The sequence below is a fragment of the Thunnus thynnus genome, chromosome 3, assembly GCF_963924715.1.
Source record: "Thunnus thynnus chromosome 3, fThuThy2.1, whole genome shotgun sequence".
NCBI classification, from domain to species: domain Eukaryota; kingdom Metazoa; phylum Chordata; class Actinopteri; order Scombriformes; family Scombridae; genus Thunnus; species Thunnus thynnus.
The window spans coordinates 20,141,993-20,168,567 of record NC_089519.1 but is presented as its reverse complement, the minus strand read 5'-3'; the positions used below and the strand labels follow the sequence as shown (position 1 = coordinate 20,168,567).

Sequence of the window (26,575 nt, the reverse complement as noted above, 5' to 3'; positions counted from 1 at the left end):
GAGGTCAGGATCAAGAATGACACCCAGGTTTTTCACTATTGGTTTTACCTGTAGGGCCAGATTTCCAAGTCTATTTATTAGGTCATCTCTTTGAGCGTCCATGCCAATGATAAGGACTTCAGTTTTGTCTTCATTTAATTTGAGAAAGTTGCCATTCATCCACTGCACAATACTGGAGAAGCAGTTTAGTAGAGGGTGTAGGGCATCCTTATTGTCAGGTGCTACAGATAAATACAGCTGGGTGTTATCAGCATAGCAGTGAAAATGAATCCTGCGGTTACGAATAATTTCACCAAGTGGAATCATGTAAAGAAAAAATAACAACGGACCAAGGATCGAGCCCTGAGGAACACCATAGAGAATGCTTCACTTCTCAGAAGCATAGTCACCAACACTAACAAAGTAGTTTCTGTCTGTGAGGTAGGTATTAAACCAGATCAGTGTGGTTCCTGAGAGACCAATCCAGCTTTCGAGTCTGTTCAGAAGTATCTCATGATCAATGGTGTCGAATGCAGCGGTCAAATCGAGGAGAACAAGGACAGAAACGTTCTTTTCATCTGCGCTCATTCTAAGATCATTTATGACTTTAGTGAGAGTAGTCTCGGTACTATGTTTACCTCTGAAACCAGCCTGAAATTTTTCATAAATATCATTGTTATGTAAGAAAGCCTCTGACTGTATCAACACTGCCCTTTCCAGGAACTTACCTAGAAAGGGCAGGTTGGATATGGGCCTGTAGTTACTCAGAACAGAGGAATTCAGAGTGTGTTTTTTGAGCAGAGGCCTAACTAGAGCAGTCTTTAGTGGATCCGGGAAGATAACTGACTCTAAGGAACAGTTTACAATATCTAGAACATCAAGACATCGAGTGGCATCGAGTGAGCAGGTGGAGGATTTCAGTTGAGAGATGATATTCCAGAGTTGCCCTTCAATAATAACGGGGGGTAACGGGACAGAGTGCACAGTGAACTCACATTTCTCTGTTTTGCCTCTTCAGGTTAAGCTAACCTATTGTTGCTAACTTTGGAGCTAACCCCCTTCACTTTTGCAGCACTTGGGGAAACAACAGACCTGACTTTTTAGCATTTATTAACTGTTACACTTTAGTCTGTACTGTACATTTATTGCCAGACTGACAACTTACCGCTAACCTTTTCCTCTGCTCTGCTCACATCCACCGTCACTTTCCTGCCACTCTTTCCCACTCGCTATGCAAACATACTAACCACTGCCCTATTCCTAAATGGAATTACGCTACCGATATTTAGCGTTATTTTTGGCATTAAAAAAATATGTTTTGGCCTGGCGGGAGTTCATTGATAATATTACAGGAGAAACGCTTATCCAGTAAACACTCAGTAAACGTTAAGGACAGTTAGTCCCAGCAGTCTCCATTAGGTTGGGCGAGTTAAAAGTTGTGAAAACAACGGGGGTGTTTTGAATACACCCCCGTTGTTTTCACAGGTTATTTGTTGGTCTGTCCCTCCCACCGCAGGAAATAATGGATTAATCCTGGAAAGTTATTGATGTAGCACTTCTCTCCTTATGAAAGTAACACAGAGATTATTCGACCAATGAGAATTTAGTCAGACGAGAGCATATCGACCAACTAATCGACCAGGAGACTACAGCTCTATCTAACAGAGACAACAGTTTCAATATTAAAGGCATGATTACAGACTGGGGTAACAGGCACGGCACCTGTGACAGTAGGCACTCCATTAGCAGCCTTATCACAAAAAACATTGTTATACCCAGAATTAGTGGGCCAGGACCTGAAGTGGAGAGAGGAATGGGTGAAAGAGTTACTGTTGGCGGAGGACAGCAGGGGGTGGTGGCGCAGGAGGCGGTGGGATGGGATGAGACAGGAGAGGAAGAGGGGTTCGGAGTGGGTGTGTGCTGTGTACATAGTCATGCACGTGGAGCAGACTGGATAGCATGCTGTAGGTTTGCCAACAGCATTTGAGTACCCTGCCTGTTGGGATGAATCCTATCTCTTTTGAAGAGCGACTCACGATCCTAGAACAGGTTAAAATTGTCAATAAAAGCCAAGTTTTGAGCACTACATGCTGAGTGTAGCCAGGTGTTCAGGCTGAGAATGTGGCTAAAGCGCTCAGCTCTGCGCCCGAAAGAGGGAATAGGCCCGCTGATAAAAACAGACTTTCCAGTGTCCTTTAAAACGTTAAAAAGGAGATTAAAGTCGTTTTTAGTGCGCTCAGACTCCCGACAGGAAGTGTCGTTCGTCCCTACATGCAGAACTATTCGTGTAATGGAAGTTGGGAGTGAGGGCAGCAAGTACAGTAATTTGTCCAGAATCACGGGAACTGTGGCACCAGGGAAACAGTGAGTAATAGCGTTGATGAAACGGATGTCTCTGGTTATGGAGTCACCGATGATTAATGTAGTGGGGGGAATGAGAGGACGAAGAGGTGAAGTGTGCGATCTACCTGGACTGGGCAGCGGGCACTCCTCCTACGATGACAGCTGTTCAGATGGGAGAGTCTGTGCAGGTGGGCAGGAGCGAGGAGACTCAGCCCGAGGAAGATTTCCCTAGCATCTGATGACGGCCTCCTGCAGCATCCTACAGCGCCTATTCCCGCTTGTTCGGAGGAATGGCCACCCGCTTCGACTGCAGGGCTCTCCGGGCGGGCTGTGCCGGTGTGCACCGAAGGCAGCCAAGGAAGGGTGGCAGCAGAGGCCGAGATCAGCTGTGACATGGGAGAGGAGAGCAACCGGGCCGCCGGGGCGATAAGGCTGGAGGATTGCATATGGGAGATGTGCTTTGTCTGGGCGGCGGCAATGGAGATAAAGCTGTCAATCAGCTGATCCTTTTTTGAAGTTCTGTCTTTAGGTGGTAGATATTTTCTTTCAACTGTGAGTACTGATGATTGCAGCCCACACACACAGCCATTATGGCTGAATTTACTGTAGAAATCAGGTCTTTAAAACCGCTTAAGATCTGCATCCATTGATTGAAAAACCTTATCCAGTTAGAATGTAGGATTAAAACGACCAATATCTAAAAGAGTATTGAATAGATATGGCATAAAACTGGTTAAAAACTGGCTAAAAGGCGATTTCTGACACAGCTTCTGGCGGGACACAACTTCTGGCGGGCAAACACCGACGTCATATATGACATCATTAGATTATTAATACTGAAGCATCAGTGTGTAAGCAGCATGTTACCGTTTTAGCTGCTGGATGTGGAGCTAGTCTGAACTACTTTTATATACAGTTAGCTAGTTTAGTCCAGTGGTTCCCAACCAAGGGGTTGGGCCCCTCCGAAGGGTCACCAGATAAACCTGAGGGGTCGTGAGATGATTAATGGGAGAGAGAAGAAGAAAAAGTTCTGATACACAAATCTGTTTTCAGTTTTTGGACTTTTTCTCTAATCTTTTGTTTTTGCTGAAATATTGGATCATTTGAACATTTATTGAAATGAAACCATGTGAGAAGTTTAGAGGGAAAAATCACTATTTGGTGGAGCTGTTAACAACTCATAGACATCTGAAATGTGACCCCGACTACACACTGCTTTTTGTAAGACGTCAAAAGCCAAAATGGTTGGTTTCTTCTTTAATAATGTGTTGTATTTTAAAAGCTTGTTATATTATCAATTGTGTCAAATCTTTATCTGAAAAGTAACTAAAGCTGTTAAATAAATGTAGTGGAGTAGAAAGTACAATATTTCCCTCTGAAATGTAGAGAGAGGAAGTATAAAGAAGTATCAAATGGAAATACTCAAAGAAAGTACAAGTACCTCAAAAGTACAGTACTTGAGTAAATGTACTTAATTACTTTCCACCACTGCTCACACATATATTCACACACCAACGAACACTCACCACACACTGACATGCTTATTTGGAGGTTTCTTGCTCTTCGGACAGTTGGGAGATGAATCAAACCACCAAACCTGAGATTATTGCAGAAAATATCAGATGAGTTGAAACCCTTTTACACAATCCACATCTCAGTCATCTCAAATCTTGGACATAACTCACACTGCTCTGCACAATATTCATCCCATCTACATGCCCTCCTGTGATTGGTTTAGACTTCATGAGGAGAATCAAATAGGAATAATGGCTTTTACCTTTCAGTGTGCTGCATGAAAAGTATTGTATTAAGGTTCTGTGCAGCCACAGAGTCCAGCTCTTAGTAGTTAAATGTCAAACTACACTTTCTTCACTTTTATAAATTTCTAACAGTTTGATTGTGATGAAATGATGGTTCATTTAGTCACTTTATCACCATCTTCTGGACAAAAAGAAACATCGCAACATGTCTCGCATTTTCTAAAATATTAACATACTTCTTAAGAATGCAAACATATCACTGCAATATAGATATTCCTATGACTGAGTATTATTTGACAATATTCACTCAGTGTTTCTATGTATAAACAACTCCCCCTCAAACTCTTTTCAACGCAAAGCTCTAACATTTAATCAAGAGAAAGACTGAAATCTCTTGAATGCCAAAGTCCTTCAGATCTAATTATTTTGCCACCTACAAAGCTTTTACCTTTAACTGGTGAAAATATCCCATCACAGTACTGACAGTTACTACAGTTTGATCATTAACACACTCAGCGACAGTCACCTTTAACACAAACACATTTTCTGATAACATAAATTCTGAATATTTAAATAATGAATTACAAACTGCTACAGCAACATGGAGATTGTTAATTGCTGCAGACGACAGAGGATCTTGCTGTTAATCAAGGAGTCCCTGACTGACTTTGGAGACGAGGAGTTGCATGAGCAGAAGACAGTAGAGACAAAAGGATGAAGAAATTACCTCGTGCTGCTTTCTCAGATATCTATAGTTGAGTCATACTGTCAGTACATGCACCTGCTTAACAGTTTTATAGCCAGGAGAGAGACAGGCATCTTCATTAACTACATCGTTTTCTCGGAACTTGTCCTTCTACTTATTTCTGAGAACAGTTTATGGTTAATGAACCAACACTTCCATCTAGTGTGTTTAACAGTGAATTACATGCAGTGGACACAGTTGTAAAAACTGAGCCTCTGGCCATTATCTCCAACACATTTTCTGATAACATAAATTCTAAATATTTAACTAATAATTTACAAATTGCTGCAATGTTTTCACCAGAAGGAATCATTTCACTTTTTGGCAAAATGTTGCATTGAAATAAATAACCACAACACCAAACATAGAGCTTTAAATTTTTATAAGACTTATAAAAAAGAAAAAACATAACACAATAACCAAGGCATGTCATACATTGTGTTTTTTCTTTGTTTCTCTGAGGAGTATTTACAAACAGGCTTATGTACAGATAGCAATAACTCAGAAATGGAAAAAAGCTACATATAGTCTAGCACAAACGACCAGTTAGCATAATGATAATATATTTGTTATGTACAGTGTAACTGGCAAGGCTAGAGCAAGAAAGAACATAAGGATTCTGCAAAAGGTTTAAATTAACTTCAAGTATCTGTCTTGAGGTTTCATGGAGGTTTTAGTCCTATGGACACAGATTTCCAGCATCGCTGAAAAGAAACCAAAAATCTGGTTGAGCTGCAAACTGTGTAGTGTGGCTGGGAAAGGACAGAAAGGACAGAAAGGACAGGAGGAGCTCTAGCCGTTGGAAAAGACAACACAGACAATGCAACAAACATGGCGACACAGAACAATCACTTCTCTGATAAATGCCCACTTTTTAAGAGACTTCTAACACCACCGACGGGAATCTCTTTTCCACATATAAAGTGATATCCAGCTTATTGGCCTATAGCACCTTTTTACTGCTTTGAATAACAAATGTGCAACAGGCAAAAAAAAAAAAAAACAACAACAAACAATAAGAAACATAAATATACTGTTCCTCGGGGGGGGAAATGGTAGCTGCTGACATATTTTCTGTACCTGTTTTTGGGAAAGAGGACACAAGTCCAACAGGTTTCAGAACAGTTCTAATGTTTCTGGGCTTTGTAGTTTGACTAAACATCTTAGGTATACAAAAGTAACATCTCAACATTCTGACGCCATTTAATTGTCTCTCACATGAAACCCACAACTCCCGCTGCGGAGTTTGTCGAAAAAAATCATCTTCATCGTAATGTGTTCCATTTCAGTACAGAAAAACTTAATACTAACCGCAAAAGTAGTAACTGATTCATTACCTAGTACCTTACCTGTAAATTAAGGATCTACATATAATGAAACCAAGGTAAGAATTGCACAGCTGCATGAAGGAAGTAGCTTGTTACAACAGAGATCTGGCTATTCTTCTAGGTTAGCTGTTAGATAGGCCTACTCTAATTATAAAGCCACTATTAAGAAAAGTGTGGCCCAAGCACAGGCCACTTGTCCTATTAACGTCTCCAAGTGCATAAAACACTAATGCTACTTCACGACGTTCATATAACAACACTGTAGGGCTCGTTCGCCTCCCTTGTTTACATTTCAGTCTAGTGTATCCGTTTTGGAAGGAGAAAAAAAAAAAAAGTCCATATACAACACGACACAGGCTGCAGCCAGCGTCGTGGTCTCTGAAGTCCCCAAAGGCATGTCTCAAACGGCACCCGTCCAAGCGCACTGCTTTCGACAAGACTCGCACTGTAACCCTCAAACCAGGAGCACCATAAAGACTCTAGTGTAATTTTAAGACCTTAAAGTAAAGCAGCAAAAAAAGTGACTTGAATTTATGTTCTTGTGTGGCTAAAAATAAAAATGCCATCACTCATCAAATTAGATGTTGAAAACAAACCACGCTACCAGAATGGTGGAGTGAAATTTAGGACCGTCCTCTCAAAATTAGTGCATTTCCTGGGCAGCAGGGTACCATTTGAGAATCTGCTCTGATCAGCTGCACCACACCAGACATCTACTAGGCTCTACCCTCCTTTCCCCCTGCCCCCCCGACTGCTTCTCCTCTCAGCAGACAGTGAGGGGCTGTGGCTCGCTTTCACGCCGCTGGTTTTTCTTCAGCAGCTGAATGCGGTTGTGGCAGTAGAACTTGATGGCTCGCCAGTCACGGTGGTTGCTGACTAGTAAGGGGCACTGCTGCAGGCAGCGCTCACAGTCAGCCTTTGCGGGGACACGGAGCTCGGTGATGTTTTGGGTCAGGTGCTCCTCGACTGCCGCGCGCTCCGCCTCTGACCAGGGACGCTTCAGGACGCCACGCTTTCCTGAGAAGACAGGAGGAGGGAATGGTGTCAGTTTTTTCCTGCTTATTAACAAATTCACCAACCATAGTTGCACAAACGTCATTGTTTTCACAAGAAACAAAAAATCTGTATTTTAAGAATGCTCACTGAACTATAATCCAGCCTTTAGGAAAACACAAATTTAAGCTCCATCATACCATCTCAGACATTTTATCCTTTCAAATAAATATCATCTGCATCTTTAAAACTGTGAAAGTAACAGTAAAAATGTAACTAATGTAAAGAAACGTCTTCACTGGCAGTCAAAACCTTTTGATACCAGGTGTTTGACCAATCAGGGGGATGAAGGCAAAAAAGTCCACACACAGACTCTGCACATTGTTTTTTGTTCCCATAATAATTAGAATTGTTTTATTTTGTTGCTTTGACAATACTGTGTGTCTGCTACACAGTCTGGATGACTTTTGATAATGTAAACCACAGTACTCAAAGCTACTTGTTTTTGTGCTTTTCTGATTAGAGCTGAAACAATTAGTTTAATCGGCAACAATTTATTCAGTTAAGTAATTTTCAAAGTGAGAATGCAAAAAACTCACTGGCCTCCGCTGTTTAAATGTGAATATGTCAGAGTTTTAATAGTCTTCTATGATAGTAAATTGAATACCTCTGAGGTTTGGACTGTTACTCAAAGACATCACCTTGGGCGTTGGGATAATGTCATTTATTCATCATTTATAGCTGTAATGATTAATAGATTTAGTGAGAAATTAACTGGCAGTTAAATGGATGATGAAAGCAACAATTGGTTGCAGCCCTGTTTCAGATTCCAGTTTATTACAGACTGACATTGTTTTGCCACAAATGGTGCTTTCAAATGTACGGTGGCCCTTAAGGACAAAACACGTAAAACACGTAAAGGAAATTGTCTCTAAATCTAAAAATGCTACAAATTGTGAATCACATACAAATTTAAAAACTCAAACATTGAGGAAAAAAATCAATTACACGTCCCTCACTTACATTTACAATTAATTTGACATTGAAATCAGTTCATCAAAAATGTCATTTACTATATAATTTAAAATCAGTCTGATCCCCACATAAAGCATTCCTCCACTCTGACTCTGATTCTACACAACTTTAACGTAAGATATTGACCATTTGCACCTTGCAAGACATCACTTGTTACTTTCCAATGGGGAATCCTGTACTTGCAAATATTATTTTATTTCTGTTGAATGTGTTCTTAACAGTGTTTTCTTTCATTTGACCTTTGAAACGTTCCTGCTGAAATAAAAACCCACTGATACACCTTGAGCTTCATCTTCAAATACTGACTCAGAGCCTGTCTGGTGATCCAAACAGCTTGAACAGTCTATGCTATAATGTTTTTTCTCTTCTGGTTTTCTTGTTTTTTTTTCACATTTCACATAATAATTTGTGATTTGCTCTTGTATTCATTGATTTTTTTATTACTCTATTATTTGTTATTTAGTTGCTTCATTATCTTGACTTTTGTTTGTTAGGTTTTATTGCAACAGTTTTTTATTCTTTCCTGCACAATTTTCCTCTTTTTTTTTTTACTTCTCTGCTTTTAATTTAACTGTTTACGTTCACTTTCACTTGAAACCCAAACAAACCTGATTTGGGCTGACCTGAGCCTCTCTTGCGGTTGACAAGTGGAGGTGGGGGCGGCGGAGGGGGTGGCTGGGTGTTCTTGAGCTTCTTGGGTCGTCCCACACGCCCGTTGTTCTTGCCCTTCCTGACATACAGCAGGGTGGGTGTTGGTGTCGGTGTCGGGGCGGGAGCGGGGGTGGGCGTCTCGGGCTTCTCCTTCATCTGTTCACCTTCGGACTCTCCCTCTGAGTACGAGTCTGCAGAGTTTCCTGACATAACTGGAGAGGAGGAGGGAAAGGAAAGGTTGCAGGAAGACAGGAGGGAGGAAAGAAAAAAGAAGAACTTTATTAGTCTAATGTCTCACTAGTCTATATGTTCCCATTTCCAACACTTCCCATTCACACACAGACATCCACATAAACTGGAAGGATGCTGGTAATCCTTTTCCAGCCAGGGTATGTCCGGCACCATAAAGGGAGGGATGAAACAGCTTGACTTGGACAACAGAACAAGTCACCAGTCGCACTCATTAGTTCAGCCATCCATCCATCTCACCATCCAGTTCCAAGCAGATGTGGTTCAGGCTCATTCCTCTGAACAGCACTCCGTCTCTCTCTCCACACAGCACAACCCGGCCCACTCTGCCCATCAGGCCTGGGTCTTGGCCAATTCCGGCACAGTTCTGCGTCACATGGTATTCTCTCTCCAGGAAGTGCTCCAGCCTCTCAACAGCGCTGCCTCCCAGCTGCCCGGGCTCCTCTCCCTCTCCAAGAAGCAGCAACTGGGTCAGAATTGCTACCTGGCGCCGAACCCTGGTCTGTGTCAGGGCTCGAGGGTTGCGGGTACCGCTGGAGCGGGCCAAGCTGCGGAGGAGGTCGGTGCCTCGCAGTGGTGTGGCAGGGGAGTGGTAGGGCCTGGCGAAGACATACGGGTTTGTGGGGTCAACTCCCACATCTTGCCGTGTCTGCAGGAGGAGCTCCAGGCAGGGCTCGCAGTGTGGGGGGAGAATGAGGGGCTGGATGCGTCCACGTTTACCCTGGACCCCTACTCGAGGGAGGTGGGGAAGCACCAGGCGCTCAAAGGGGGACAGGGAAGCCTCCAGTGGGGTGAGAGCCGGAGGGGCACCAGGCGGGACGGGCACAGGGCACTGGGGAGTAATGCGAGCTCGGTATTCAGCGATGGACAGCTTGGAGACCTCACACTCACGTCGTCGATTGTACAGGATGAGGAGCGCCAGGCTGGAGTGACAGAGAAGGCGCCAGGCTTCAGCTGACTGTAGCTGCCGAGATAGGGACAAGAAGGCTGAGTGCTGCAGCCGACGGAGGTACAGAACCAGAGAGGACAAGGACGAGAGGAGGGGCAGCATGTGGTGACGCCCTGAACCACTGGAAGAAGAGAGAAAGTGAGATATTAGTTCAAATACTCATTTAAATAGTATTAGTTTCTGATTCAGTTTTTGGGTAGTTTGTTGCAATACCCTTTAGTCTAAAAGCACCACATTTTTAATATACCAGCTATTATGTGATTTGTGTGCACAAATTAGTAATCTGGTCCTTTGAGTTAGTAACTAATCTCTGAATTCATATAGTGTGAGCACAGGTTATCTTTTTTTTTATTGTGTCCTTGTATTAATTCATTTCTAAAAGCTAATAATGCTCATTATGTCAGCAAAACTGAAATTACAGGTTGTTGTGGCTGGTACAGTCAGTTAGGGAGGGAGAGATTGTTATCTGGCTAGTACCTGTATTTTGACAGAGAGATAAACTACAGAGTTTCTTCTCTTTAAATAAAAAGTGTTAAGTTATGTATACATTCCGTTTGTCATCGTCCCATCAACATTTGATGCTACTTGCTGGGTGTTTTTCAGCAGTGTGTCGGTCAACTTTGAAAAATAAAGTTGTAAGGTAGTAAAGAATCTGGCCTGACAAACATGAATATACAGTGCTTTTGCTTTTGACTGTGAGCACAATGTTCTGTTATCTTTGGAATCCTTAAACATTTTATGGAGTAACTGTTAATTGCAATCAAGAGAACAAACTGAGTAATTGGAGGGAACAAATTTGTGCCAAGAATACCTGCAGAGGTTCAGACACAATCTTACAAATTTGCTCACAGAGCAAGATAAGACAACATCAATTTACCTCAGCAGGTCCTTTTCCTTATCCTCTGTCCCACTTTCATCTTCCACCTCCATCACTCCATTCTCCTCCTCCTCCTCCTCCTCTTCCTCTTCATCCTCCTCATCTTCCTCTTCTTTTGGTGGGTCCATCTCTTTGGCCGACTTGCTGCTGAAGGACTGAGGGCACACCACCTCTACATCCTCCTCTTCTTTGGGCCTCTTTACCTCCACTACCTCTACATCTTCTTCATCTTCATCCTCCTCATCCTCTTCCTCCTGTCTGTCTTTCTTTAGCCTCCTCACTCCCCCCTTCCTGGACGGGGGCACAGCCACAGGGGGTGGGCTCCTCTTTAAGACAGACACTGGCACTGCGTTCTGTCCTCGCGGAGGAGTCAGCACAGGTGGGGTGGAGTTTCTTCCAGAGGAGGCAGGGGATTGGTTGGCCGCTGTGAGAGTAGGTGGAGACATGGAGAGGTCCTGGACACCACTCTGTGGAAGTTCTGAGCTGCGGCTCTGTGTCGCAGCCTGTGACGACTTTGAATGCTGCTGAGTGTGAACTGCAGCGGAGTTTGTGCTCTGTGCATGCAGGCGGGGCATCTGTGTGTAGCGCTCCACTAGGGCGGAGCACACGTCTGGTTGGTGGGCATGATGTTTGTCTAAATGGCGGCCCAAGGAGCGGAAGTGACGTCCACAGTACTCGCAGGTTTGGCGCATGGAGTCTATGGACACTCCTCCTCTGGGGACATTTGTGTTGACGTTGCTTGTGCTGTTGGGGCCCAGCGGAGCTGGAGTTTTGAACACAGGCTTAGCTGAAGAAGAGGAGGAAGGCGAGCAGGGAGGAGACGACTGTGGTGAAGGGTGGGATGAGGGAAGTGGACGGTTGTGATGAGGAACACTGCCGGAGGAGAGTGGTGGCTGACGCCCGGGTGGGGTCCGATGGGGGGTCTTTTTCTTTGAAGGAGTGCCGCGCCGTTTCTTGCGCCGACGTGGTGCGCGTCCCCGGGGGCTGGAGTTGTCCTCATCCCCTGCGTCTGAGTCACTGGCATCAGAGTGGGAGATGGGGGAGGAGGAGGGGGAGAGAGACCATGAGGGGGTGACGTACTCCTGATGCTGTTGCTGCTGTTGTTGCCGCTGCTGCTGGGTTGTGAGAGAGAGGGGCTCGTCCTCCTGGAAGATAGAGACAGTGACAGAGAGGGGAAAAGAGATCATGTCACCTGCTGTCCCAAAGACATTTTTTTGCAGTCTTATCACAATGATTACAAAACAATAGTGTGTAGGTTTAAGTTGTGTTGAAGGTTTGGCACTTAACTTTGGCACAAAAACTTAATAAATTACTTTTTTATATATATTGGCTTTTCTGTTCCTTTCTCAAAGTTGCACTTCATTACTTTGCTTTCCTGTATATGGTTTGTTGCAGCTAAGTTTGTGATAATTCTGCAAAAATGACCCTGAGGCTCAGAATCTGGAGAGAAAAACCTTCTAGCTGCCAAGATGTGCTTTTCTTAAAACAGTGGTCACTAGCACACTGCTTATTCACTGTAAACCACTGGTCTTATGACATTACAACACATAATAAAACAATTATCTAGAGCAGGGAGAAGAGGACCTGATGATAATGATGTTGCTTCCAACATAAGTGATGTCCACCCACATCCAGACAGGTGGCATCTTGCAGGCACAGCAGTGCCACATCAACATTTGTTCATCATGTTCTGTTTCTAATGTACAGAGATGTTAGGCAGCAACATTTTTAGGAAAAGCACCCCCTAGTAAATATTTATGCAAAATACTGTACGTATTGTGATTTGAAATTAAAGGCCCTCTTACAGTGGATTTTTTGCCAGTATTACAAGGTGTAAGAATTTTTTTTTCTTAAATATTAACACAATATATGTACAACTCAATATCGCATTTAATTAAAGAATTGATCAAAAGACGTGCTTAGTTTTTTATGCTTATTAAAGACAATTATTTATAAAGGTTAAATTACTAAAGTAACTAGTTGCTACTTAGAAGATGTCATTAAGGAACATAAGTTACAGTAAAAAGTAACCTGGGTGTTAAATTTGGCAATTGGTGGACAATGTGTAGTAACAACAGAACTGCACACTTTAAATTGATGTTTTGTCGGTGTAACTGTGTGCTTTTAGGAAACAGGTGGCATTTGTCTTTTACCTTTTTGATACTGCTGTTATTCTCAGTGTCAGAGTTACACTCGTGTTGCGCTGGAGATACAGTACCACGGAAACCCTGTAAAACACAGAGCAGTCACATTAAAACAGCCGGCACACTGCTCATTAACGTTTGCCATCACAATCAGCCTCAGCTGTCATTCAGAAAGGAGGACACCCCTCCACAGTTGGTCGCTGGCACTGAGGTTGATTAAGACTCCAAATCCTCACTAACAAGCCAAACAAAGGGAGTGAGCAGAAATATGCCTTCAAACACTGTTAACTTCTTGTGAGCAATAAACAAGGTTAATCAAATGGATCACTATGTACAGCACAAATCAACCAGTAATAAAAACTGCTTTTCTTGGAGCCAAGAAAGATGTACTTCAGACTTTATCTTGGAAAATTTTAAGACATTAAAATTTGGCTCTGAAAGAACCGCGAGCATCCGTGGTCCCAGTTGAACCACTGATGTCAATTTCTCAGTTTTCATCAATTTAATTTCCCTAAATGGATCCTGGTATCATCATTTTGTTGAGTAAATTGATCCAATCTAATGAGATCCATTAAAGGAACAGATGTCATGTAATAACCATGGTTACTGTTGCTAAAGCACTATAGGTAGAGAGAAAACTGGAGCTCAGCCATCACCATGGTAACCCCATGCCTTGCTTAGCTTTGTGTGTGTGTGTATGTAGAAAGAATGTGTACATGTGTGAATCTCTACATCTGTGTGCGTGTGTGTGCGTGACAGACTGTATGTATGTATGTATGTATGTGTGTGTGTGTGTGTGTGTGTGTGTGTGTGTGTGTGAGAAGCTGCTCAACAGTGTGTAAATACACATATGGTTGCCTCTCTGAAGTCAACAGAGATATGCACAATGTATGAGTGTATATATATATACTTGTGAGGACCAAGTGTACAAGTAAAATTCTGTGCCTTAATCTAGTGAAATGGTTGGTTTTGGATTAGAAATTAAGTTTGGAGATTATGGTTAGGCAGTTGAAAATAAAAACTACTAAGAGGAACAAGTATGAGTGGCTCCACCCAATCAAAACATTATGTCCTGTGGCTGCATAGTGTTCTGGGGCCTCATTTTTACTTGTTGTATTTGCACAAAATGGGGCCTGAAAGAGGCGTACGCCACTTCCCATGAAAACGTTGGGATTTATAAAAGCAAACTTGACGGGAGAATGTGCACACCTGTATGGAAACACTGATCCACGCGTACAAACATTTTCGAGACAGGGGATATTAGCGACACAGATGGTGAGGTGGTGAATTGAAGCCAGATTGTATAATGATTCCTCTCTCACACATTTAATTTCATTTCATATCAAATGTTAATTATAGATCCACTTTATTATAAACTTTCAAGCCAGTAGTGTTACTTCTACATGTGCTAATGAGCCATAACTTTTCCATAAGCACCTTTCAACTTTAAAAAGATATAAGCCAACTCAAATATCACATCAAATTCTGCTTAATATTTCATCAGCGCATTTCACCATCCTCACCCCCGGAGGGCAGAGGAGAGAGTTGGACCGTATGCTACTTACACTTGTGGTCAGTTGTGGAGCAGCACCGCAGCTGCTGTAATGCCAGGATGATGCCAGGATGTGGAGGGATTCTGGAAAGTCTGGCATACTTTTCCCCAATATTAAGTGTGAATATACTGATTCCTTTTCACCTCAACCATGTTAACTAACTGATGAAAATATCATCATCGGTAGTAGAAATCCAAGATTATATCAAATAGCTTTAAAGCATTACAGAACAGAGTGCTAACAGATTTAAAATAATATCTTCTAATGCTGTGCATATATCACCAAGTTTGATTTTAGTTTTCATATATTTTTTGTTTGTAAAATCGCTGCAGTGAACACAAGGCTGTTGCTGAAGACACCACGGTGGCACACTCTGCCTTCTCCTGTCACCTCACCCAGCACATTTTCACCACCTGCACTCATATATGGACTGTGTAAATTAGAGAAACACCTGTATGCTGGATTTTGGACTAATTATAAATGAATAGTGTTTATTGTGTTTTAGATATTGAGTGTGTGGTCTCATCGGCCATGTGTCTATATGCAGCAGATGCTTAACAAAATACCAAGCGGTGAGGTTCGGCGTCCCTGAGCCTCCACTAGTCCACACACTGACAATGTGCAGCAATGTGCCTCTTGGCACCTCCATGTCTGACCACTTTGTTTAATTTCAGGAATTGTTTTGTTTGTTGCACCGACTGCATTAACAGCTGCTGCAGCCGTCAGCCTCTCAAACTTTCTTCTTTTACTGTTGCCGTTCTCCACACAAACAACATATACATCAGTATTCATGAGGGCTTCTGCATTGACTATTTAAGGTTAATTGTGGGAGTGTAAGGGTTGGGATATGAAGTTCGTCCACGTGCACACATTTTCAAGTTGATTGTGATGTATAAAAGGATAATATATGTGCATTTGTGCGTGCACACAGTTTTATAAATCAGATTTTTTTTTTTTGGTGCACGCCATTTTCGGCTTTTGTGCACACGTACACTTTTGGTTTGGATCCTATGCACTGTTTTATAAATGAGGCCCCTGGTCTATTGAGGCTTCTGTTGGTGGAAAGACTCATGTCTTTTCCTCTGTTACAACTAATTTCTCCCTGAATGACAGCTGAGCATGAATGCGAAATGGTGAGTCCAGCATGAAGCCCTTGCTGTTTAATTCAGCACCAAATTTCAATGTTTCTTGCTGAACATCTTCTCTCCAACTGAATTACACTGTAGCTGTACTGGCAGTATCAAAAACTAAATGCACATCATCAAATAGCTGGTTTAACGGGATTTGGGGGTTAGTGGTGAGGGAATGAATGTCATTGTAATCATAACTATCTTAACAGAAACTGTGTGGTGTACACATGTGTCTTTGCATGCTCTTGCAGGCACTGACCAGGTTCTCTCCCCACTCTGTCAGGCTGTAGTCCACAGTGATCTCCTCTCCCTTGGTGATGTCTCGGATGGCGATTACAACCAGTCGCACCTGGCTGCCACAGTGGACCTCTCTGATGCGACAGTTAGGGGAAGGAGGGAAGGAGCTGGCTGTCGGGGCTGGAGCAGAGGCTGTTGGGGCAGCCGGAGCTGTGGACGCAGGGGTCAGAGACGGGGCCTGAGCTGAAGTCGCTGTGGCCGGGGCAGGAGCCGGGACTGGTGTTGGGGTTGGGGCAGAGGAGGCAGCTGGAGCTGGAGCTGGTGTGGAGGCTGAGCAGGAGCTGGTCTTGGATGCATTGGAGACTTTGTCGTGAGCCTGCTCCGATAGACTGCTGGGAGGTGAGGGGGGAGGGGGGGGGAATGGAAGTACAATTCACTACCTTCATCAGAAAACATGTGCTGTAGGTATATTTCTGTTCTGTTCCCATGCCATTAATTTTTTTTTCTTGGTTGGACTGAAAAGATATGCTGTCGCTCTATTGTGTATTTTTCAATATTGAAACAGTCAATTAAATCAACAGTACTTTCTATAATTGATTGTCATTTATCAAGCAAAAATGCCAAACATATATTAATTTGAGGGTTTTGTACTGTTGGTGGTGCTTCATCTTGGGCTCTGGGAAAATTGTGACAGATTTTTTCAATTCTTTTGTCATTTTATCAAGTAAAACTATTTATCAGTTATCAAGAAAAATCATTGCCAAATTAAACAATGATGACAACAATCATTAATTGCAGTATTTTCCTGTTCTAATGAATCCATTTCTCTGTGAGAACATCTGTAGAAGGGTCACATGTTCTAAAATCCAGCTTTGATCCTGCATCCAGTCCATGATTTAGCCGTGTGTGCTCTAACTGGTATTTTTCAATCATACATGAACAGTTGTGATAGAATTGTAATAATAATGTTTTCTCATTGTATTTACATTCTTCTAGCCACAGGGTCCTGTGTTTTGCTGTGGGGATCCACAGCAGCTGAATGAGTACGAAGCAAACACTAAAAATCCACACATACAAGCTCATGCCAGCGCTTCAGGGCAGTGATTCTCAATCATCGTCCTATGTGTGCTGGTGATTTTCTATCCTACCGGTTAGTCAACTGCATTCTTCTGACATTTCAGGTATAAATCAGCCTGATTATATGGCTCAAATGAAAAACAACAGGGCTGTGTGAGTCCTGAGGACAAGGATTCAGAGAAGCTGCTCTCACACAAAGCTGTCCTCAAGTGCAGAGTTAAGATCAGCAACCATTCATTATTTTCTAAATCTAAAGGCTGAGCAAAAGTACCAGCCTGCGGGGACTGTTTAACCATTTTTATTCATGTACACATGTAGAAGACATATTTATTATATTAAGATAACAGCAAAAAAAAAACCTACTAACATCAATTAATTTAACGACACAAATTTACACTTACCAGTTGTGAGGAGCAGGCTCTGTGTTGTAGAAAGGCCCGTCCAGTGTGGGCCGTTTATTCTCTGCTGCTTCCTTACGATCACCTGAGAGCACAACAACAGTCAGTATAAAAGGATTACATGCAAGTATGCAGACACACATACATATGCACACACACACACACACGAAGGTCATCGCCCCTTTCTCCTAGAGCACATACACAGGTGCACATCGCAGCACATACATGGGCAAGCACACACACACACACACACATATATATATATATATAAATATATAAATATATATATACATGCACACATGCACAAAAGTAGGTCACACTCACTTGCACACGCTCCACCCCCACACCGATCACACAGACACACAGACAGATGCACATGCACACACCACACACAGCGCACACACACAGTTGATGGCACTAAGAATATGGCATGCAGATAAAACACACACACACACACACACATACACACCTGGGTTGAAGCTGTGTTCAGGCACGTTCTCCTCCTCAGTGTGTGTAACAAAGACTTTCACGGGTGTCCCTTTCCTTTTCCTTCCACAGCCGCGCCTGGAGAGAATACACACAGACACACACGCAATTATCATTTAATCAATCGGCCTACTGGCCAAACTTCACATCAATCAGGTCAAAGAGTAATCAATAAGCTGATGGCCACCTAATGGATCAATACAAACTACGTTTTGCCCTTCCATACAAGCACACAAAATACCAAAAAAAAAAACACAGTGAGACAGACACAGCAAATAGACAATGATTATTTTAACTGCTACTCTTAAATGTGTGAGACTGGAGCATGAAACACATCCTGATATTGAGACTTCTTCACCACACAGCAAGTTCAGAAATTACACTGAGCTCAGGGCAAAAGCACAATTGAATATTCATGTAAAGTAATTCCTGAGAAATATTAATTTAGTAACAAGAGTTTCCTCCAGTAATTAAGAGTAACCTCTAATTTTTAAAAAAAAAAAAACAAAAGTCAAATATTCATATGAGAATGTGACTACTGTCCCCTCTGGACCACCATAGATGATTCATGGTAGCCTTTAAATCTTTCTTGTGCATTCCTGACCCTTAACCCTAAAAAAATGAAGCAACTATTTCATTTTTTCAATCTCAGAGCACCTGTGTACGCAGCCTAAAGTGGTAGAAAAAAAACCCAAAACAAGTAAAATCGTCAACAAAAACAAAACAACCTACAACTATAGTTGAGTATCATTTGAATTTTTTCTATATTACCAGTTCACTACCTGAGTTTTGCTACTGATAGCAAAACGAACCAAGTGGACAATACTCATGTTTTTCTACAAAACCTTTTTTAACATTTAAGAAAAGAAACAAAACTTCTCTCATTCTTAAACGTTTTCTAAACACAAGCAAGCGTGCATGAACTCTGCCAACATGAAACAGAATCTAAACTTGGCATAGTTATGATTTAAAGAATAAGTAATGAATATATATTACACACCAGACATTTGGTGTCAACTTTTGGTATTTGATTGTTTTCAATAATTGATGTCACAGACACATTTCAGGCGGTGTCCAAAAAAGTATTTAAGTAGCTCTACATATTTAAATTAAGAACCAATGAACAGGGAAACTTGTCAGCCTGTTTCTTTAAATCACATTATGAAATGATTATGGGATGTAAAGTATATTAAACTTAAAGAAAGAGTTTAATGAAAACAAATGCCACACAAACTGACTTATAATTTGCCAGTATGTAATGTTTCATTATTGGATATAAACATCCCATGAAAAGGACAAAAAGCAACAAACACCCTGCGACTCATCAGTTTTTAACAAATTAACAAACTCCAAATGTTTTTTTTTTTTTACAGTTTTGAGACAAATCAACAAAGTGAATGATTATATAAGCAGTAGTCTTATATAATAATGACCACACTAACCACAGTAAGATTCTGCGATCTAGTTAGTGTTTACACTTGAGTGCTCTGACCCCTGGATCACCACTAAGGAGTGTGCCTTTACCCCAGAGAGCTCAAACGGAGCCACCTGTGTGAGCCCAGAATGGCCAAGCGAGATTATCTTCTTCAGACTAAATCCATGCCAAAACCTCCGTGCTTTGAAAAGCCAGACTGATTCTTTCCTCTGCCGATTTCTCGACTAGTTCAGTTAACACAGATCTCAATATATTGTTTTCCTGTGAGTGTGTGCCTCTCTCTGTCACTCTATTTTTTACTTGCATGACATTGGAGGCTTTTAAAACTAGGCCATAGGAAGATCGTGCTTTGGATTTTGAAGTGTTCATTACTGTCTGTGTTAGTGTGTGTGTGTGTGTGTGTGCGTGCATACGAGAGAGGAGAAAGGGAAAAACACAGAGGAGAGGAAGAAAGGAAAGAAGAAAAAAAAAGGGAAAGGACAGAAAAAAACTGAAGCAGCTGAAAACAGACAGAGGGAGAAAAATAGAAAAAGGGAGCAAAAGAGAGAAAAGACAGACAGAGACAGAACACAGAGAGAGATACTCATTCAGCAGAGATATCAACCAGACCCACTGTCTTTGTATTGATCCACTCCATTCCCATCTGGACTCGTGATACTGTGCGCGCATGTCTGTGTCTGTGTGTGTCTGTGTGCGTCTGTGTTTCTGTGTGTGTGTTTAAGAGAGTGTGCAAGAGGAGTGTGCGTCTGCATTTGTGCTCACAAATGTACAGATTTTTTTTTTTTTTTTCCTCTTGAGAAGCTTTCCTTTGCAACAACCGACCACACAAATCTCAGCTTGGAAAATTGAATCAAAAATCAAACAAGATAATTACCAAGAAATCATGAGAAAGCATTTTAAATGAAGCATGAGAAAAGATCTACTTATATAATATGACAGGATTGAGGAAGTATAAATATGACAAAGACAAAAACGGTTTCCTTCAAAATCTGAAAAATCTTTCCCTTCACCTCAGAATCAGTGCTGTAACATATACTGTATTTGTAATAGATGTTGCAACAGCTTCCTCAATCAATTGCAGAGTTTCCTTCACACCACTACACTGTCTTGTGGTATTTAACTTATCATAACACAGAAACAGAAAATCACACATGACCACATAATGGTATCCGTCACGATAACACACCGATAAGATCATCTGTGGTCACCAGCATCCCTCAGCAACATGCACTGGTGATGTCACAACACACTGCTGTGTCTCTGACGTATATGATGCTTGTTTATGTTGCAAAATGAGCTCCGTTTAACATGTGTACACTCAAAAGTAAGGCTATGCTTAAAATAAATAATACCAGAGCCCGACCGATACTGATATTAGGGAGTAAAAAAATTCAGATATCAATATATTGGACGATATTCTTTATATATAGTATATATGAACACATTTTTTTGCAATGATCCCTCAAATGTGGTTATCAAACACTTGTGACAAGGATATGTAATGGAGGCAGGATATTTTACAGTTTACCAATAGTCTTTATTGTCCAAAATGACATCAGTGCACTGAAACTGTAAACTTCACTGGGAATTTAATAATTATAAATAACTATAAATAGAAAAATAATGCAAAGAACAATATCTAAATGACCACAGAGATCGTTTTCTACTTTATGTTGTGTAAAAAAAAGTTTTCATATCAGCATGTATTGGACAACATGTACATCAATACCGATATATCTGTGATATATGGCCAATATCGGCCAATTTTATTGGTCGACTGATAAATCAGTCAGGCTCTAAATATTACAGCAGAATATTTTTTTCTGATTTTTGCAACTTTACATATAAGATAATCACACTGGTTGAAAAGTTCATTCTTGACCTTGGAAACAGCTTGATAAAAAAAAATCTAAACTCAAGGTCCACTTGACAGCTTTTTTCTGGAGCTTTCAACCACACCCTACATACAGTACCAGTCAAAAGTTTGGACAAACCTTCCCATTCACTTCAATGAGAAAATGTGTCCAAACTTTTGACGGTAAATGCATCATGAAAACTTGACAAGTGAGCAAACTTTATCTGCTAATAACAACCATGAGATGAAGTTGAAAGCTCCAGAAAAAAGCTAGTAAGTGGACCTTGAACTACAATTATTTTGTAAAAACAAAAACCATAATGTAAACTTTACTGTCATTTCCAGACCATACATGTGAGAAGTGCTCAGCAGAACCAAACTGTGTTTACCTCTGGTTAAAAGCACAAAACAACAACACAGATGTGTTAATATTACGTGGTCACATCATCACAATACAATTCCAGTGACACGCCAAAAATTATTGATTTTTTTGCGCAGCTCTACTCCAAAAAGCCTGTAGAAAAACAATATTACAAAGTCAGACTTGTACCACAAACGCTGCACCAGTTGTTCACGCTAACATACACGCTCACACAGACAGGCTTAGCTAACAGTCCTGAGCTACACTTGATCCTGACAGGTCACCGGCTTTTCCCAGAAAAACCCCCGTTTCCTTCAGAGTTTATATTTTGCTGGATTATTTTGGGTCTTCTGAGTGTGCGTCTCTGTATTCAGTTCTGGTTCAATGAGTTTCTGGGAACTTTCTTGCCTACCAAATCTGTCTCACCTCCCCTCCATCAGTGAGCTGACCCCCTGAATCTCTCCCTCCATTCCTGTCTCATTCTGTCTCACCCTCTCGATCGATTCTCTCATTCTTCTTTCCCTGCACATTTCTCTCCCTTCTTCACTCCAACTAAAACACACACACACACACACACACACAAACACACACACACACACACACACACACACAGACAACCCCCCCCTCCAACCCACATGCATGCACAAATACACAAACAAGTCCATACTCAAGACCCACATATGCGTGAGCACACATACAGACACACACAGCTCATAGAGTCCACATGTGCACACACAAACACACACAAACACACACACACACACACACACACACACACACACACACACACACACACACACACACCCCTCCCCCTCTCTGGCCCACATGCATGCACAAACACACACACCCACACACTCGTACACATAGGCACGCAAACAGGCGCTCACACACGCACACCCCTCCCTCTCAGGCTTACAGGCACGCAAACACACTCACACACACACACACACAAAGTACACACACAAAGTACACACAAATATCCTCTCTCTAGCCAAGCTCACATGCACGCACACACACACCCCACCCCCCCCACCCCTCTCTAAAGCTCACATGCGCACACACACATAGGAAAGCTCACTCAAACACACACACACTCTCTCTCTCTCTCTCTCTCTCTCTCTCTCTCTCTCTCTCTCTCTCTCTCTCTCTCCAGCACTCAGTTTCTCTCTCTCTCTCTCTCTCAAATAACCAAACCCACAGTCTCATGTTCCATCTCTGACACACACACACTTTTTTCCTCTCTCACACACACAAAAGGCAAGCACGCACACATACAATCTGCACATTACAGATTTTCAGACTCATGCATATCTGCTACAATATATTCTCTCCTCCTCTGTATCTCTCACACACACACACACATGTTCCATCACACACACATTACTCTTCCTCAGCCACAGACAAACAAATATTACGTGTACTTGCGGAGTGAAACACACACACGCAACCTCTTGTCACGCAACTGTTTCTACTGTGCTCACTCCACATACGTTTGGATTACACACAAACACAATCACTCACACATACACACGGCACACTTGCACAAACTCACTCAATAAGCCTCACGTACACTCCGTCCTTCATGCAGAACGCTCTCTCTCTCTCTCTCTCTCTCTCTCTCTCTCTCACACACACACAGAATCCTCAATAATAAAACAGATACAAACACAACCCCCCCCCCCCACACACACACACATACACACACACACACATATACCATACCACCCACACACAGTGTGCACATACACACAAACATATTTTTCCTTTGAGCATGCACACACACACACACACACACCGACACACACACACACACACACACACACACACTGTCCTTTCCTCTTTCATAAACAAAGTAGATGCATAAACACTCTCTCCTTCCCTCTGTATGACACACACACAAACACACTGCCCTTGTCTAGGAGCCACACACACACACAAACACATACACACACACACACACAAACCTTGTGTCTGTCTCCCCCTTGACACACACCCCTCCCTTTCTTACTGACTGCAGAACACACACACACATACACACATGCACAGACAGACATACACACACCTCTCCTTCCAGAACAAATACACAAACACAGAAAAGACACACACACACACACACAGCATATGCACTAGCTACCAAACCTTCTTTTTCAGTTTCCAAGACACACACACACACACACACACACACACACACACACACACACACACACACTCACCCTCCCCTTCTGTTTCAAAAGCTTGCACACACGCAAGTGTATGCGCACATACACACACACACACAAACACACACACACACACCCTGTCACACACCCTCCCTACTCTTTTCCTCTCTCTCACTCTCTTAAACACATACACACTCTCACTCTGTGCTCCTTCTCTCTCTCTCTGCAACACACACCCTCCATCTTCTGCTGCTCTCTCCTCTTTGAGACACACACACACTGTTACACACACACACACACACAAACACACACACACACACACAACCTCCTCTTCTCTGCTCCTCACAAACACACACACACACACACATATCTCTCAGTTTCTTAAAGACAGACACACACTCTTTCCTTCACCACTTTCTGCATTGTTTCTATAGCAGCATCAAAAAATATTTCTTTAGTTTTTACACAACACACACACACACATTTGAAATTTTTCAAAATCTCTCTCTCTCTCTACCAATCATACATTTGATTATTATCCCTTCTCAAAAACACACCGAAACCAACACACTCCTTGGTTACACATAAACACAGTCCTTCATGGTCACACAAACACACACCTCCCATCCCTCTCTCTCACTCTCTCTCTCTCTCTCTCTCTCTCTCTCGCTGTCTCTCACACTCACACACACACAAACAAACACTCACATTCCCTCCCCCACTCTCCTAACACACACGTATGCGCAAACACACTCTCCCCTCCCCTTCCCTGTGCCTCTAACACACTTCCCCTCTATCTCTGTCTCTCACACACACATACACAACACACAACACACACATACACTTTTTATATGCTCCTTCTCACGTACACACACACACATGTCCTTCACAGTCTCTCGCAATCCTTTCTCTCTCTGTCTCTCTCTTCTGCCACACAGTAAACACACCTTTATTCCCCACTCTCTTTTTCCACACACACACACACACACACACACACACACACACACACACACACACACTCTAGTTTCTCTTCTTCTCTTTCACTGTGTGTCTCTCTCTCTCTATCTGTCTCTCTCACGCACACACACACAAACACAATAACAGGAATGCATGCATGCAAACACACACACACACTCTGAAAAACACATTTAAAAACACATTTCCCTTTTTCTCAAACACACTCCTGTCTTCCCAACACACACATACACTTACTTATTCTCCCAACCACACACAAACTCACACTCACTCACTCATTCACTCACTCACTCACTCACTCAATACTACACACACACACACACACACACACAGACACACACACTCCTGTTCTCTTTGTCACACACTCCTTACACACTGTGCTCCCCCTCCCATTCCCCATCTCTCTCTCACACACACACACTCATAGTGTCTGTCTCGGTCACGCACACACTCTCTCCCCCTCCCATCCCTCTCTCACACACACACACACACACACACATACACACACACACACACACACACACACTCCCTCCCCTTCCATCCCTCACACACACCCTCCCTCCTCCTTCCTCTGCTCTAGCACACACACACACACACACACACACACACACACACCTCCCCTCCCCCCTCACACACACCACCCTCCCCTCTCTCCCTCACACACACACACACATACACACACACACACACACAGAGCTGCTCCTTTCTCTCTCATGCTCTCTCCCCCTCCCTATGTGTATATGTGTGTGTATGTGTGTGTGTGTGTGTGTGTGCCTTTCTCTCCCACTCTCACACAACCACACACACATGCGCGGGCACACTACACACAGGCGCGAGCACGCACTTACAGAGAGAGAGAGGGAGACAAACACACAGGAAAGCTCTGACAGTATATTTATGCCAACATTTTTATAACTTTGTGAAATTGAACAATTGTATTGTGAGACATGCTCCTGAAAACTTTTGTTATTTACAGTTTAAGACACGACATATTATTATTAAACCCCAGGTTTTCGTTTTCACCTGAAAAAAGTAACACATTCAAGGTGCATGGCATGTTTTTGTAGTTGAAATAGTGTGTCTATGCTGAATTTACTTTACCCTGTCAGTCACATTCAATAGGTGAATACAGTGTCAGACACACGCACGCGTGCGCACATGTACACAAACGCAAACTAGCGCACGCGCGCACACACCTCTTTGGAGCTGCTTTGTAAGGTGGATTTAAGGGTTTTTTTAAAAAAAATCAAGCTAGCATGAGACAAACAAGTGACTTTCTCACACAATTTCTTTCATTTGGTCTTTTACTCACTGACAAAATTGACGAGTAACGTTTGTTTACAACTTTAGCTCCATCAAAAACAGCCTCACACATAACATGCGCGCACACACCCACCCGAGTCTCGCTGTCATCGGGGAGGAAAACACTATCATGAAACAGTTTTTCACTATTCTATATTAAGTCATGGTTAATTGACTCCCTCACCCCCGCAGTGGTGGTGCCGGTTTGACGCCTTCTCCGTCGCTGTCCAGGCTGTGTGTCTCCCGGTAGTCGAAGAGCGAGCGTACGGTCTCCGCCATGTTCACGCCAGCGATCGCTGATCTTCCACCGCCGCACAGTTCAGCCTCTCTCTCCCCTCTCCAGCCGCTCAACTGGCTCACACCAAGGTTATTCCAGCCGCTCCCAACGCGGCGGAGCGGAGGGGTGCGCGGCGCGCGGCAGGCCACAAAATAGTCTATAATGTAGGCTATCGCGTCATTCTCAGTGTGCCAAAGACTGAGCGAAAGTATGATTTTAAAACACCGAGTTTAAACGGGCTAATTGTGGGGGATAAATATCAAGCTGTGTGTCACTT

At 42.5% G+C, this 26,575-nt stretch overlaps 1 protein-coding gene across 3 annotated transcripts; it reads right to left on the bottom strand.

Moving 5' to 3' along the window:
* Positions 1 to 5,192: 5,192 nt before the first annotated feature.
* On the bottom strand, positions 5,193 to 26,377 carry si:dkey-117m1.4 (uncharacterized). 3 transcript variants are annotated; one of them, XM_067584674.1, is made up of 9 exons: positions 26,206 to 26,377; positions 17,918 to 18,012; positions 17,452 to 17,533; positions 15,996 to 16,365; positions 13,063 to 13,137; positions 10,910 to 12,054; positions 9,324 to 10,153; positions 8,792 to 9,046; positions 5,193 to 7,172 (listed from the first exon to the last, which is right to left on the bottom strand). In XM_067584674.1, the coding sequence occupies exons 1-9, from the start codon at positions 26,298 to 26,300 to the stop codon at positions 6,919 to 6,921; spliced, it is 3,201 nt and encodes a 1,066-aa protein (XP_067440775.1). In that variant the 5' UTR covers positions 26,301 to 26,377; the 3' UTR covers positions 5,193 to 6,918. The 3 variants fall into 3 exon arrangements, with proteins under 3 accessions (XP_067440775.1, XP_067440777.1, XP_067440776.1); XM_067584676.1 differs by having other exon boundaries at positions 8,807 to 9,046; XM_067584675.1 differs by having other exon boundaries at positions 15,996 to 16,362.
* Positions 26,378 to 26,575: the final 198 nt, after the last annotated feature.

What these genes read in the sequence shown, in the direction of transcription:
- si:dkey-117m1.4 (XM_067584674.1), bottom strand. Translation starts at nt 26,300, where the DNA reads ATGGCGGAGACCGTACGCTCGCTCTTCGACTACCGGGAGACACACAGC. An exon ending in AAGGAAAAGGACCTGCTGAG is followed by an intron (nt 10,154 to 10,909) that starts GTAAATTGATGT and finishes CTCTTCTTCCAG; the next exon opens with TGGTTCAGGGCGTCACCACA. An exon ending in CATCTGCTTGGAACTGGATG is followed by an intron (nt 9,047 to 9,323) that starts GTGAGATGGATG and finishes CCTCCTCTCCAG; the next exon opens with TTATGTCAGGAAACTCTGCA.